Here is a 16,216-nt window from a genome sequence, read left to right as displayed (position 1 = left end):
CATGATCGGATTTTTCCGACAAACGTTTCCTAAGCTAAAAACATCACCTTAGGGTTTAGTGCCTTGCAGTGACCTCCATTTTGAAGAAAGCATCTATGTTACAGAAAACTAATCTCTGAACTTTATTAATCTACGGACCCCATGCTGCTTAGTGCAGTGACATTTTTCATGAGTGACTGTGGTTGAGATAGTTATGAAGGACTGCATAACTACACTTTGCTGAGCATAAACATTAATAAAACATATGATCTACTTCCTACTATAGCCTAAGGGTAAAAATATGGAAAACAACATACTTCTGTCAGTTCCCATTATCACTGAGATAGTCTTGAAAGCATTACGGACTGAAATGGCAAAAATGGAAATGTGTCTTGTATGATTTTTTCAGTTTTTAAAGGAGGACAGAGCTTCGGTTCTGGAAGGGCACTCTTTGACAGATGAGGAAACAGAATCTGGAAGGTCATTTGCTCAAAGGCACGTGAGTGTCTAGTGACAGCATCAGGCCCGCTGCCTGGGTCTCCCAGTGCTGTGGGGTGCAGACCACCTGGCCCCCATTGTCAGGTTGCTACCTAAGACTCACCTCGGATAGTGTCAGCTCAACGGCATGTCAGCATCACACACTGCTGACAAACCAAGCGTTTAGAAAGTCAGGGTTTTTTATTTTTGTTTTAGCCCTTTTTATTTTCGTGATGGCTCTAGAATGAATTCCTACCTGCCCTCCCCACTCCCCCCCAAAATTGAGAAAATAGTCTAGATTTCTGCCAGAGTATGCAAGAAGAGAAATAAATCTATGAGTAGGGATTCTATTTCTAAGCAGTTTTAAATTACTTTTTAAAGGAGCATTCAACGCAAAACTTTCAACAGTAAACAAAAGAGGTGGCAAGGAATACTATTAAATAAATGCTCAAACATATTTTCCCACATACTATCAGTCATGAGAAAACAGTAAGCTATCAATATTTTTTATTTCTAAAAGCCAAATTTAATAAATTAATAAATGCATGCCAGATAAAAACACAAAATTACAACTGAAAACCAATAATAACTTAACAAAATGCTCTGTTGTACTTTTTTTTTTTATTGGTAGAGATAATTTACTAAAGTAACAAATCTGAAAACACGTTTTGCTTTTGCTGGAAAGAAAGTACTATGTTAGAGAAGAACTAAGAGAAACCAGAAATGAAGCATTTGAGAAAAGTAGGCATATGTTATAGTCTATGGCAATGCAGCAGCCAGAGGTACTGTCTTCTCCATTTGTGTGCATGTTTATAGAAGCATCAGAAAGCAATGACATAGGACCCAAAAGCAAAGTCACGACAGATTTACTCTGCGAAACATGCTGAATTACAACCACGGGCGACCCAGGATGAAGGGGCGGTGCGGGTTTGGTGTCTCCTCTGTATGGGGTTCCCTTGCCAAACAGGGGGCTAATCATGCAATAGCTTGAGTTTCTCTGAACATGATAAACACCCAGGATTACTAGAACTGGAAAGTGTGTGTTCACTGTTTTACAAGGACAGCTGAGCAGTGCTATGGAAACAATGGGAAGTTCCTTCATTTTAATCTGGTTATATGCCCAAACTTCTAACCAAGAAATAATTCAGCTATAAGAGCCAATTAAATTACTATAAAACATTCCTTCATCTGTAAAACATTTCTTTTTTCCTTCAAACTAAAAATTTAAAATAAAATGTCTTCGTTTTTGATGAGCAGTTCCACCACCAGTCTCTGATACCGTATGTCGTTCAGGGCGGCCATGGCATCCAGTTCTGGAGATCTCATGAGCGTTGGGCCGAAGACGATTCCAAGGTTCTCCGCATTCATCAGATTCTCCTTTTCGTGGAGTGTGACTCTGAAAAAACACAAGAAAGGGAGGATGACTTCGTGTAGGACATGGGGGTCTTTGTCATGCTGGAGCGCTAAAACAAAAACAAGATTCAAAGTGGGCTGTGTCCACTGATCAACCCTGCTGCTAGGTTATTTCTCAAAAGTACTGACTCTCCTTAAAGTAAATGGTGGGAATAATTTAAACTTCTGGTGACCACTGGAGCTGAAGCCAGAGCTGATTTGCTGGCCTGCGCGGGTTCTGTTCTATTTGTGGATTCTCCTGCTACGACCCAGAGCTGAGGGAAGGGGCTGGGTCATCTTGATTACTCCATCAGCTCTCCCTCCACTTTGGCGAGATGTTTCCTATAGAGTGTTTTGCGAGCTGAATAGTTATACTGAGTATCTAGGGGGAGAGTGGTAGTGATATTAACAGGAAACGGCTCAGGGTAAGCAACCTCATTGCTTCAGCAAAGGCACAGAGACTATAATTTGAGAGTCATTCCTTTGTTTTAGTGTGGCATTCTTAACTGCATCCACATTTGCAGCAAACTTGAATTTATAAATGAAGTTATAAGCATATTAAAAGTTTTAACTTATGGTGCTTCTAAGGATGGAGAACATGTAAAGTGTTTGAAAGCACCATGAGCTAAATATTCACTTTTGGGTAACTTGGACCTAAAGGCGTACAAAGTAGATGTCAAGTTCTACTGAGTTTTTCTGTTTGCTTCTGATTGGTCTTACATCTGAGAACCCTAAAACCACTAAAATTTGGTCATATAATCTTGGAAACTTTGCTTCAACTGGGAGAGATGGAGGGTGACAGAGCCGGGAAATAAAGCTACCTCACCATCCATCACTTTAAAACATTAAACCAGAAGTAACTGAAATATTTTATTTTCCATTCCTCTCTTTACCCCTTTCTTTACTCCATCACTTTTTACAGCAGGTTTCAGTGTTGGCAACATTAATTCAAAAATCTAAAATAGTAAGTCTGAAGTGCCTATTTTGGAGCAAGACAAGAAAAGTGAGCTTTCTTGTAAGTTGCTTCTTTCTTGCTTTATTATATTAATGCTACTGTCTTTATATAGCTGAAACCTTTTCCCTTTCCACAAAAATTAATGCATGTCCTTGGCAGTATATTGGTATTTCTAACATGTCTGCAAACATATACTGGAACTGAAAATCCATTTATGAAAGAATCAAGTCTGCATACCGTTTTATAGTACAGAATATTTTTAGCCTTCCTTCTCAACATGTGTGATTTCACACCAGGAGACAAGACAGCTATGCATTTATTCATTCTTTGACAGATCACCTGACCTCTCTTTCACCTTTGTTTTCATTTGATTCTTAACATCTGGATGTGGAACAAGTATATTCCAAGTTGGAAACTTGCCTCTTCAAATGCGCCATGAGGTACCGGAGGGTTTCGCAATGAGCAGGCGGCAGCAGTTTCAGAGCTTCGTGAAGGGTTTCTAATTGCTCATCAGGATCCATGATTTCTGTAACAGCAAGATGAATACCAAGGAGAGAAACTTTAACAGACAACTGGTACAAATGGCTCATTTAATTCTATTCTTGTGGTGGTCTTCTGAAATTGACAAGGTCACTGCCCATGGCTTTGGAAAATAATTTTTAAGGTTCAAGTCTCAGACTTCCAAAAGGTTAGTGTCCATGTGGCAAGTCCATTTCCTTGGACTTCTGGGGAGGCCACCCAGTGTTTTCACTTGAGGGCCCTGGGGTCTGTTAACTATGAAAATTGGATATATAGGATGTAACTTTAAAAAAGTTAAAAACATGTATGCAAGGATAAAAACAAAAAAGCAAACGAGGTCACCTTCGAACACTATAGACATACTGAAGCCATGCTGTGCTGTTCAAAATATTTTGAAAATCTCCTTTCAGCATCTTCATTTAGATATTTTAGTTCTTTGTTGGCCAAAAAGTCACATTCCTTTCAGGTCACAGAGTGCATTTAATCCATCAGTTACTTCCATATTCAGAAACAATAGATTTCTTTGGAATTTTGTGTTCTCAAAAAGAGAACCATGGTACATTCCTGCTTCAACCCAAATGTGAGGAAGATGGGGCACCTATAAATGTTGGGTGTCAGGGCAACTGCCTTTAAATGTTGGCTAGCATCCTTAAGATGCTGGAAGTCCACATCTAACCAGAATATAACATTTAAGACACAAGCCCAAGAATCCTATTCTTTCTAATTTATAAAACTAATTCAATGGCAGTGTACTGGAGTCAGGTAAAAACTAATATAAGATCAATGTGAAAAGTTCCTAGGATTGGCAGAGCAGATGTGGTAAATTTTAGAATGTGAACACTGACTGAAGTTTTTTAATTCAAAGAAACTTTAGCCATTTTACAGTTTCTGCCCAAAGTTTCCTCAGAGTTCTTGGTTCATTTCTCAGCAATAAAGGATGAGTTGTTTGCCTTTTGCTATAATAAATAATGCATAGCCTTTGAACCTTGGGACTTCAAGGTTCAAAGTGCCAATTCATTAACAGCCATAACATCTCAGATACTGAATTTCAATCATTTAATTTCTAGAACTAAGAGAAAAAAATTCCATTTACTATTGAAAACTACTACTTAGTTTTTACTTGGCTACAGTTTTTATGATTGCATTAATTAATTTGAAACTACAGTATTCTGGAAATTGAAAAAAAGAGTAACAGTTTCCTTTTAACTGCTACAGCTAATCTTTATAAGGAAAATCCCGAGATAGGATGAAATTAAGGACAGTGTTGGTGGCCTAGCAAACAAGCAAAATTCCCCGCTCACAGACAGCTTACTTTCTACTGGAGGTAACAGATGATAAACAATGAACAGCCTATCTTAAGAGGTTTTACTAGATTAGAATGATTCCTATGGAAAAAATCAGCAGGATAAGAAACACTGGGAGGGCTTAGAGGGTGCAGCATTATGGGATGGTCAGGATAGGCCTTAATGAGAAACGGGTCTTGAGTACAGACTTGGAGGGAGCGAAGGAATGAACTCCACGGAGATCTGGGTGAAGGTGGTTCCATGCAGAGAGAAGCCTTGCAAAGAAACAGCTGTGCAAAGGGCCTGAGGGGACTGTGTGCCTGTAATGTCTGAGTTAAGCGAGGAACCCAGTGTGGCTGCAGGAGCCCAAGCAAGGAGGGGAGGAGAAGGGGGTGAGGTCAGAAAGGTAAGAGGGCGCTTCGTCACGGCATGGGCTGTGGCTAGTTTAGGAGCACAGCATTTACAGAGAGAAATGGGAAGGTTCTACACGAGGGAGGGTCATGATCTGACATACAATTTTCACATCACTCCTCTGGCTGCCATGTAGGGAACAGGCTATGGAAGGGCAAGAGCAAAACCGGACAGATGGCTCTGGTCATAATTACACAGGCACCCAGGTGAGGAATGACCAGGTGGTGCAGTGAAGGTGATAAGAAGTTGTTGGATTCTGGGCAGATTTTGAGGGCACAGTCTAGAGGGTTTTCTGATGAGGGATGTATGAAAAAGAGAAGAATCAAGAATGGGCCAAAATTTGGGCTTAGGCAACTGGTAGGGTGGAGCCTCAATTAACTGAGATGGGGAAGATCATAGGTGGATGAGGTTTGGGGGAAAGATGGAGAGTTGCTTTTGAGATGTCTTTCAGATATCTAACTGAACCTGCCTATGGACTGATCTGGGGTTTAGGGAGAGAACCAGACTGGAAATATAAATTTGGGAACTAAGAACAAAATGCAGCTGAATATACTGATATTAAATTGACCAAGATTCTTCTCTAGAATTAATTTCTCTTTTTTTCCTCACTTAGAGAAGCCTTACCCATGATAAAATTTTCAGAGAATGCAAACCTTTAGCCTCAAGAAAACCACAGCATAATTTAAGAGTGAGACAGATACAGCAGAATGTACTCAGAGATGGAAGGTCACCATCAGTTGTTGAAGTACATGAAAGACTTGCATGTGTGAGAGGGGGACACTGGGATCACCGCCCACGGCGAGGAGTTAAGAGCAGGCAGATTCCTGGCGCCTCTGCCAGTGGACGTCTGTCTACCAGTGGATGGGCCGCCTGGAGAAGTAGTGATCTTTGTCGCTGTTTAATTGTCTCCTGCTTGGCAGGCGGATTCTTTACCACTAAGCCACCAGGGAAGCCGTTCCTGTAGTTACAGGGTATTTAAAAAAGAAGGTGTTGGCACTGCTGTATTTAAAATGGATAGCCAACAAGGACCTACTCTATAGCACATGGAATTCTCCTCAGTATCATGTGGCAACTGAGATGGGAGGGGAGTTTGGGGGAGAATGGGTACATGTATATATATGTACATATACATGTATATGTATATACATATATGTATGGCTAAGTCCCTTTGCTCTCCACCTGGAATAATCACAACATTGCTGATTGGCTATACCTCAATACAAAATAAAAGGTTGAAAAAAACAAATAAACCCCAAACAACAACAACAAGAAAAAAGAATGTGTTGGAGAAAGAAGTCCAGTTACATGATCCCTTAGATTATCCAAAAATGCTAAGATACTATGGTTCTTAGTATAAAATTATGTTTACTCATTCAACAAATGTTTTTGAACATTATTATTTTGGACTCTCCTGGTAGCTCAGTTGGTAAAGAATCTGCCTGCAATGGAGGAGATCGCTTGCAATGCAGGAGATTCAAGTTTCATCCCCGGGTTAGGAAGATCCCCTGGAGAAGAAAATGGCAACCCACTCCAGTATTCCTTTTGCCTGGAAAATTCCATGGACAGAGGAGCCTGCAGGGCCACAGTCCATAGGGTTACAAGAGTCGGACATGACTTAGCAACTAAATGATTACGTAACTGGGCACTGCGGTAATGCAAACAGGAGAGGACCCCTGCACCTGAGAGGGTGACCGTCTAGCAGGGAAGACCAGATATGACTATAACCTTGGCAGGAAGGAATGAGGCTGGGAACGAGGCCCATCTGTGTGCGAGGGGACTCTAAGGGAGAAGGTGGCCTGCAGCTGAGAGGTCCTGGAAAAGTCTGGAGAATTTGGAGATGTGGGTTTGGACACTGTGAGGGCAGGAAGTGAGCACTCTGCACATGTATCAGGCCTAGTTACAAGCTCTCTGAATGAAAGTACTGTCTGATTCTTCAGAGAAATTCAAATCCGAGAAGAATAAAACTTAAGCAAGCCAAAGGGGTGAATCAGTGGCACAGCTGATGGGGAAATTCAGCAAACTCTCTTTCCAGACTTCTCTTCAGCACATTTTAAATCGCTGAGGACAAAGAACCCTGGGTTTTCTCTCTGAGTTTATCTGACTCACTCACAGTTACATACTAATTGAGTCATGTAACTTCTCTGAGATCTTCTGGGAAGGGCTGTTAAGACTCCTTGGCCAGAAGATGGTTTCTCTATTCAGCCCGACCCAGAGCTCAGCTGTGGCGGTGCTCTTCTCACTGTGATGCATGCTGGGTTACTGAGCATGGCCTCTGTTTTGTAGGGCACTGATTTCTTCACTGGGGAGACCAAGGCTTCAAGTTGGTTCATAAGAGAGTTTCCAGGGGATTATGAATTAAGGGTTATGAAGCTCTTCAAGCCTTTGGTTGGGATGCCCTGGCCTTCTCCCCTCTTGAATCCTTTTCTCATTTTCTGCAACCACTCCCTTCCAGCTTTCAACCAGCAGCTTCTCCAGGGAAGGCTGCCAGAGCAGCGTTCAAACAGCTTTTGCAGGGGAAAGCTTTAACAAGAACTCTGACTTTGTTGTTGTGGTTGCTATTGGCAAGGGCTTCTAGTAAATGCCAGAGATACCGGAGACCTGAAGAACATGGTCCTCGGTTGTTTCAATGGCTGAGATACAAAAAGCTCATCGTGAAGGGTGAGTTAGCTCTGTGCTCTGTTTGAAAGGGGTTCCACCCCTTCCCTCTTGTCTTCCTCCTCCTTTTAATCCTTCTGTTCCCTGTTCCATGAGGGAAGCCACAGCGTGCAAAGGGGAGAGGGCCAGGGCTTTGATGTTAGACAGATGTGAATTTGAAAGCCAGGGCCACCCCCTCTTGCCATGTGACCATGGACAATTATACCTATAACATCTCATTTCTTCTAAAACAGCATCATGGGTGTGAAGTGCCCAGCACCATTTCTGGCACTGAATATGTTCTATAAATCTTAGTATCTATCAATACAGAAAGAGAAAGGCTGTATCTTTGAGTCTGAAGAATGAAACTGATTCTACTACCAGGAAAAACATGTTATAAGGACACACTGTTCCACAAACTTTTTGATACCAGTATCAAACATGTACAGTAAACATGTATATTGTGCATAAACATTATGCCAGGGTTTCTGGTGTCACACATCAAACAGTCTTATATTAGAGGGAAATGGAATTTCTACCTTGATTAAGGGAAGTTTCTTATGATATGCTTTCAAGAGCTCTCTGAGGCGTGACATAAGGGAGCTTGCTGGCTTTGCTGAACAGGAGGGCTGATTCAGACACAAACCTAAGCACGGTGACATATGCTTTGGAAGAACAATAAAGAGGGGAGATTATCCTCAGCAGCTTGGGTGGGTATGGGGAAAGGTAGCGAGGTAATTTGGGAGTGAGGGGTGAAAGGCCTTAAAATCCGTAAGGAGAGCTTAGATTTTTCTTCTAAGTAGATAAAGGGGTTATGCAGCCTTCAGAACTGGCTGAATCCTGGCTCTGCCCTTTGCCAACTGGATGCCCACGGGCTAGTCACATTTCAATTTTACTCCCAAGCCCCAGGGGGGCAGAAATGCTGTCCAGTGGAGCCCCATGCTGTCCTGGGGGCTGGGGTAAACCAGGGTCTGGGCAGCCCTTCATGGTACAGCTGTGTGTCGAGTGCTTTCCAGGTTAGTGGTTATGTGATTTCTCTCTCTGGGAGGAAACCTGTGCCCCACCAAACAAGAACTCGTAAGCTCCTTCAGACAATTTTCATGATCTGCCCTGAACCCGTCCTGAATTCCCATGGAAGAGACAGAGTCTTGTGGCTTCTAACATGAATGCTTGTGAAAAATCAATGCAATTCTCACAGCTGTTCTTTACACGAGAGCCTGAACTGACCCGCGAGGAATCGGGGCTCCATGGAACTAACCACAAAATTTCTCAACACAAGCTCTGAAGGGAAACTGAAAATTAGAACAAAGAAAGTTTGTACTTCACGAAATTCCAAAATCAAAAAGCAAATCAGTGTTACTAAGGAAGTGATGTTATTATTTAAAGATCAAGACAACATATGGTTTTTAAGAGAGAGAAGCAAATGACGGAAATAGCCTATCTTTTTAGAAAAAAGAAAAAAAAAGGTAATGCCAACATTTAAAATTTGTTAAGAATTCCTTTCTTTAAAAAAAAAAAAAAAGTGTGAACTACAGGTATGATTTTTGTACCATAAATAAAATTTGGCAAATGAGCCTTTGCTTTTTCTCATTTTCATCTTAACTAGAGCATATTTTTAACTTTTTAAAACTTTTATTTCTTAACATTTGATCTAAAACAGAGCTTCTTAAAGTATAATCTATGAACCTGAGGCAGTCTGCAAACTGTCACTGGCGTGTCACAGGATAAGGAAAGAAACTGAAAGTAAGAATTTATATATTTTATAGCAGTCTGACAGAGTAATCTTTGTGTTTGCTGAATCTAACAACAGATAAGTTGGTATTTTTTTCAGTTTTGTTTTTCTAATTGTTTTTATTTTACTTTACAAAACTACTGTTCATGTCTAGGAGAACTGGTGTAAGCCTTACTTTGGAAAGTAAAGGTTACACATTACAAAGATGCTTCTGATGGTAGAAGTCATAAATAACCTATGTTAGAGAAGAGTTCAAAATTCTTGTGAGTACATTAGCCATGGAGAGAGGCCAGGGAGAAATATTTCATAAAATGCATTCAAGATACTCAGCAGAAAAAAACAGGAGATGTGATTACCTAGGAGAGACGATTTGTCAGGTTACAAGTGCATGCCTTCATACTTACTGGCGGACTCTATAAACTTAGGGTAGGCGTCATATGTGATGAGTGGAATTGGTAAATCCCTGAAGTACAGTTTCAGTGCACCAGTGATAATGTTGATATCTTCATACATGTTCACAGAAATATCTGCTTTCTCACCATCTTTGAAGGATGTTAAAAGAAACAAAAGTAAATATCTGGATTCATAGCACTTTTAACAAATAACATTTTTGTACACTGTTTTTAAAGATTCACAACACTTCAATTTTAAACATCAAATTTACTGTGCTGATATATTTATATTTTTTCTGTGGAAGACAACCTGAATTTTTTTGCAAAGTTATTTATTCTTCCACGATTTATGACAGAGGGGGATAGTAGGAGACGACTGAGGTTAACACAAATATTTTAAAATTTCATGAGAATTCCTAGAGGAATACTGTGGGGTAACTTTTTCTTTCTTTTTAAAATAAACATAGAGAATGTGAAAAATAACAACTGAGAGCCTCCCAACTTACAAAAGACCCAGCACAAAAGGCCACCTTTGATTCACCCTGGGTTCCTATACATAATGTTCGATCTTGCCTGAGCCCTGGGGGTAGGAGGGTTAGTGAGAAGGGAAAAAGCAAAACAAAACTCTAGAGTGTTGCGATAACAAGAGAGGAAATGATAAAACACGGGAATATTTTAGACTTGCTGGGCCTTAACACTTAAGGAAAGCTGGCCCTCCTTCAGGGCGACCCCTTCTGCCCTCCCCTGCACTCAGTACTTTGTTAAAACAGCTCAATTTTCATCTACTAAAGATTTAATTAATTTCTACTCTGAGCTAGATCTTATACTAGTTTCTTTTATTCCACTTGGCTTATGGAAGATTTCTAAGGATGAAAAAGCAGCCTCTTCCCTACAGAGCTATTAGAATGGCTAGAACCCGGAACACCGACACCACCAAATGCTGGCAAGGATGTAGAGCCCCAGGAACTCTCTCTGGTCGCTGGCAGAAATACAAAGAGGAGCTGCCACTTCAGAAAACAGGCAGCTGCTTGCAAAGCTAGACAAACACTTACCATGTAATCCAGCAATCATACTCCTTAGTATTTACCCAAAGGAATTGAAAACTTTTGTCCACACAAAAACCTGCACACAAAATGTTTCTAGCAGCTATGTTTGCAATTGCCAAAAACATGGAAGCAACCAAGGTGGCTTTCAATAAGTGAACCGATAAACTGTCGTATACCCACAAAAACAATATTATTCAGTGATAAAAATAAATGAGCTCTCAAACCATGAAAGACACGGAGGAACTTTAAATGCACATTGCCAAGTAACGGAGGCCAGTCTGGAAAAGTTACATACTGTATGATTCCAACTATTTGACAATCTGGAAAAGGCAAAGCTATGGAGTCAGTAAGAAGATCAGTGGCATTCAGGGGAGGAAGGGGAAGAAGAACAGGTGGAGTGCAAGGATTGGTACAGTAGTGAAAGTTCTGGATGGCACTGTAATGGTGGATATGTGACGTTACGCATTTGCCCAAAACCACAAAACTGTACAACATAAAGACGAGCTTTAATGTAAACTACTGACTTTGGTCAGTAATAATGTATTGACATCAATGTTGGCTCACAATTGTAACAGACTGTATTATATGAATGAGAGATGTTAACAGAGGAAACTGGCCAGGAGCAAGAAAGGAGGGGTTATATGGCAAATCTCCCACGGCCAGTGGCTGGGAATGGACTTGATCAGTTGCTACCTTCCAGAGAAAAAGAAATGCCTCTTAACATTCAACCTTGTGTAGATTCAGAGTTGTTCCCGATGCCATTTCTTCGCCTCGTCTTCTTCAACCTTGTCAAGTATGTGGGCTGACCTAGATTTCCTCTTACTGTGTTGATGATAATATCTCATTTTTTTTGTCTTCTGCCTCTGGTGGCTGTTAGAGGTCTGTGATGGGAGAGGAGTGTGATGGAACCAGAAGTGTGTACTTACAAAGAAAAGGGTCTGTTCTCGATCACAACTCCTGTTCTTTTTACTTCCCATATTCAAGCTTACAGCTCTTTGGTACCACTTATTCCAGTGCTCAAAACAAAGACAAATCAGAGAACCATGGGAACAAAACCTTAATTTAAATGTTAAAAGAAAAAGCTGCACTGAGCTTTTCTTTGGCTGGGCCCCTCCTCCCACAGAGGGGTCTGAGGCCAGAAGGTCTTCAGGTTCTCTCAGATTCTTGCCCCAACACATGAGCTTGAATTTTTTTTTTTCTGGTTGGTCTTTCAAATCCACATATTTTGGCAGTTTTGTGATATTGGAGATTTAATACAATACTTCAGCATAACAATGTTGGAGAGAAGACTACTTTGACCATGTAATACCATTCCAACAGTCAATTAGCTGGGAAGTGCTAAGCATGAATGCCAACTTACAGGAAAATTCACAAAGCTTCTCCTTTTTTACCAAATAGATCATATCAACTCAGAAGTAAAGCTTTCAGGAAGTAAGCTAATTAGCGCATGTGGTCAAAACCCTAAATTTCTTATATAAAAATTAATGAGCTTGAACTTGGATGACAAGATGCTGGGGAGGCATGCACAGCAGGCAGAGTTAGGTCGGCCACAACAGACCTTGGAAATCTGAGCTCTGTAATGCCTTAGATCCCTTCCTCTCCCACTCACCTCCACTGTTTTCACCATGGTTTCTGGTAAATTTAATTGCTCTGTATATATTTTGGTGAACATGGACCAGCCTTGGAAACTCAAATATTGGTAATATAGTTAAATTTTATACTTCCTTCTCATCCTGAAATTTAATAGCTTAATACTTACAACTAATACAGAAATTATAAAAATTATAAGCTAAGTCATTTTATTTGGCATAATAATAATTAGTGATTTAGAAAAACAATGGAAAGAATAAAATAAGAAACTGTGTCTCTTTGGGTAGGGTATTACTGTCCTAAGTTAATGAACCTGCTGGAAAACACACCTCTGTCAAAAGCCATCTTGACATCTTCAATTAGGTCACTAAATCCCGAGACTCGGTACAGTCCTTCAGAATTAAGACCTGTAAAAATAAAACAGGGGAGCTAATTAGTCTCTTCGGGGTAATGTCCTTTCCTCAGATTTTAACTTCTTGTCATCCTTCAGGCTGAGAAGTAATGTGTCAGGAAGAATGATGAAATATATATGTTTAGAAATATGTATGTTTAGAAACCTCTTCATACTTTTCTCCTAAAATAAAATAGTTTTACTCACAGTTCTTTAATTCTGACCTACTGTCACCTGAATATCTGTAATTTGGCTCATCATTTTGTCTAACTAGATCAAATGCCTTAAGTGTTAAGGGAAATAATTTCATCACCACTACTATACCATAAATTCTTTTACATGAGAAGACTGAGATAAGCTATATTAATAGGCCCATAGCAATTATTTCCAAAGTGTCAGAGACTAATTAGGGCGTAGTTCTGGTTTTTGGTTGTTTGGCCTAGGATAGTTTTAAACAGAGCATTTATTTCTTTGCTTTTTTTTTCTTTTTTTCTTTTTTTAAATTTCTTTGTTTTTTGGACCTAAGGAAAGTATAAAAACTGAAAAAAGAACTGGCATCTACATATCAAGTTTTACAGACTGGAAGCATCATCCATAAATATATTTTTAAGCATACTATTTCTTATAACTGGTTAAGTGTACCTTGAAATCATGTTGGTTCATTACTTGTTAACTGCTTTCAGACTGTCAGATTGTTATCTGAAATCATTCCCCCCTAAACATGCAGAAGAAAGCCTGGCTGTGCGGGGAATTATGACTGCCCTGAGCCCCGCTGGAAAGGCCTCACCTCGAGATTCAATCTCCCTGATGCACATGTCCACCACCATGGGCCGCTTAGTGATGTGGGCTTTCACGAGTGTCGTCAGGTCACAACTGTACACCTTCTTGACATGCTTCAAGTCTGGCTTACAGTCATTTGGGACCATCTTGGAACACTGCTTATGAACATTCAAACCACAATCTAAAGAATTTTAAAAGGAAAAATTCATTATTATTTTCAGAATTTTGAGTGTTCTATTTTGGCAAGACACCTCAACCTGAATTAGGTTTAAAGACTAGCTTTCAGCCAGCACAGTGAGGGGAATATTCTTCTCATTCTCTCTTTTGGAAAATTTTAAGTTAGAAGACTAGAATTCCAGCTCATATTCCATCATTTACTCACTGTATGATCTCAAGAGAATACCAACCCAGACCAAAGTTAATAAGTGTTCAATTAAATGTCTACAAAATGTAATATTATGCCAATTAAAAATTTATCCATTTCTTTAAAGTTATATAAAAATTATATTCAATGTGGGATATAACTGCATTTTAACAAATCTGAGGAAGTGGAATTGAACCCCCAAAAGTAGAGTATCCAAGGGCCCTCTTAAAATGATGCTGATCATACTTATATATACTCATAGCTCTTTAAATATATGCATATGATAATGATATAGAATACATCTAGATAGCTAAAAATACCTATAGTTATTATTTGTTACTGCTATCATTAACAGCTTACTAATGCCAAGCACACTATTTCAAGTGCTTTACATTATTTCATTTAAGCTCACAAATTTCTATAAAACAGGTGTTATTATTCTTCCCTTTTATAAATGTGATGAAACCAAGCACACAGGTGTTAACTAACTTACCTACAGCATTTAGTACATTGTGGAGCCAAGATTCAAGCCTACAAAGACTGTAGAGTCCACGATTTTAAAACCTATACCATACTGCCTCTACTGAAGTTGTTCCTTTGCTTTGTCATTTTATTGGGTTATAATTCTAAAATGCCAGAGCCCAAGTATTTTCCAGTTAACATTTTGAGACATTTTATTTTCAAGAAGAAGAAGAGCACAATGGCATTTTCGAAGATGAGACAGAAATACAAATATTTGTCTAAATTAGACTTAGGAAACACGGACTGTACCTGAATAATTTAACTCAATTTTATCTTTCTGGTTTTTTGGTAAATGTTACCCTTTTATTTTTAAGCACATGAAAACTTGACACTGACCTCTTGTAAATCCAATCCAAGTGGGGGTGTTACACACAGTTTATAGCCAGGTCTTAATGGATTAGGGGCTTCCCAGGTGGTGGTTGGTAAAAGAACCCTCCTGCCAATTCAGGAGATTCAAGAGATGCAGGTTTGATCTCTGGGGCAGTAAGATCCCCTGAAGGAGGGCATGGCCACCCACTTCAGTATTGTTGCCTGGAGAATCCCACGAACTGAGGGGCCTGGCAAGCTGCAATCCATGGGGTCACAAAGAGTTGGACACGACTGAAGCGACTTAGCACACAATGGATTTGAAAACCATACAATGCCATTACCACTGTCTGTGGTCCTTGGGTAAGCTTCAGCTTTGCGTACTGTTTGGGCAGAAAGGGGAGCATAACATTCACCTCACAGAATTGCTATAAGAATTAAGGAGCCAATGTAGTCAAGGTGACTTGCATATTATAAAATGTGAGGCAAATACTGACAATGATCATCATTATGACCTTTGGTAAAGTTGCAATTGAGTTATATACGACAGTAACAGTTAACAGAGACAAGGAAAATTAGCCATGGCTTAAAAATGAAATTGTTATTTCATCAAATATATAGACATTTTTTGGCCAACCTGACAAAAGAACTTAAGGCCTGTGGTGACTCATAGGGAGGAAGTCCTATGTTCTGAGCATCTCCCAAGTGAAAAGATAGGTTTGGTGTAGAGGGAAGTTGGGTCTTTGCAGGTGTCTGTCTGTAAGTGAATAGCACGGGAGATGGCACGGTGCTGACAGTGTCCAAACATTACCATCACTAAAGAACAACAGCTGCTGCTTTGGGTACCTAAAGGCTGCCAGGCATAGGCGCTCTAGTGCGCCATCTGAAGAAATGACCCAACACTGTTCTACATACTCAAGTAATATCCAAATGAGACCAGGACCCAAACCCTAAATTTCTCTTTATTCCGTATTAGATATAAATAAGATTTCTGATTCAATCATAAGGCAAATTGGTGGTAAAATGTCCACCTAAAAGACCTCATTTATCCTGAACATTTTAATGTTTTGGACAGCTTCTATAATTTAGAGCTAGATCTATTAATTGTGAGCTTTTGAGTGAGTTACTTAAGATTTTCTTTGACTTATGTAGAATGGGAATAATAGTATTTACCCATTAATATTGGATCTATCATTAGTTTTTATTATTATGTTAATGTGAGGTTGTACCATGACTCCGTTGTTATTCAGAAGAAGGAAATAACACCGAGGGGTCTTTCCTAGGGAGTGCCCCAGGGTTCCTTGAATGGCACTGTCATGATCAGCTTAGGGTCAGGAGCTAAGCTGACCTCTAGGCCAATTCTGTTTGTCAGATGTGAGTGCCAGGCCCTGAAAAGGACTTGGATGCTGGGGTTATAGCTGCTTCCTCATCTACACAGTTCTT

At 39.8% G+C, this 16,216-nt stretch overlaps 1 protein-coding gene across 4 annotated transcripts in view; it reads right to left on the bottom strand.

Moving 5' to 3' along the window:
- Positions 1-946: 946 nt before the first annotated feature.
- The window catches only part of CHN1 (chimerin 1), a 202,563-nt gene continuing 187,293 nt past the window's right edge, over positions 947-16,216 (bottom strand). For all 4 annotated transcript variants that reach the window (XM_020889078.2, XM_070475995.1, XM_070475996.1 and 1 more), the window contains 5 exons: positions 13,589-13,762; positions 12,740-12,817; positions 9,787-9,924; positions 3,224-3,329; positions 947-1,852 (listed from right to left, as the gene is read on the bottom strand). In XM_020889078.2, the coding sequence (XP_020744737.1) occupies positions 1,681-1,852; positions 3,224-3,329; positions 9,787-9,924; positions 12,740-12,817; positions 13,589-13,762 (668 nt within the window). In that variant the 3' untranslated portion in view covers positions 947-1,680. The remainder of the gene's footprint in view (positions 1,853-3,223; positions 3,330-9,786; positions 9,925-12,739; positions 12,818-13,588; positions 13,763-16,216) is intronic.

This window comes from Odocoileus virginianus, chromosome 13, assembly GCF_023699985.2.
Source record: "Odocoileus virginianus isolate 20LAN1187 ecotype Illinois chromosome 13, Ovbor_1.2, whole genome shotgun sequence".
Taxonomy (NCBI): domain Eukaryota; kingdom Metazoa; phylum Chordata; class Mammalia; order Artiodactyla; family Cervidae; genus Odocoileus; species Odocoileus virginianus.
The sequence above is the reverse complement of the archived record's forward strand: the minus strand, read 5'-3'. Positions and strand labels throughout refer to the sequence as shown.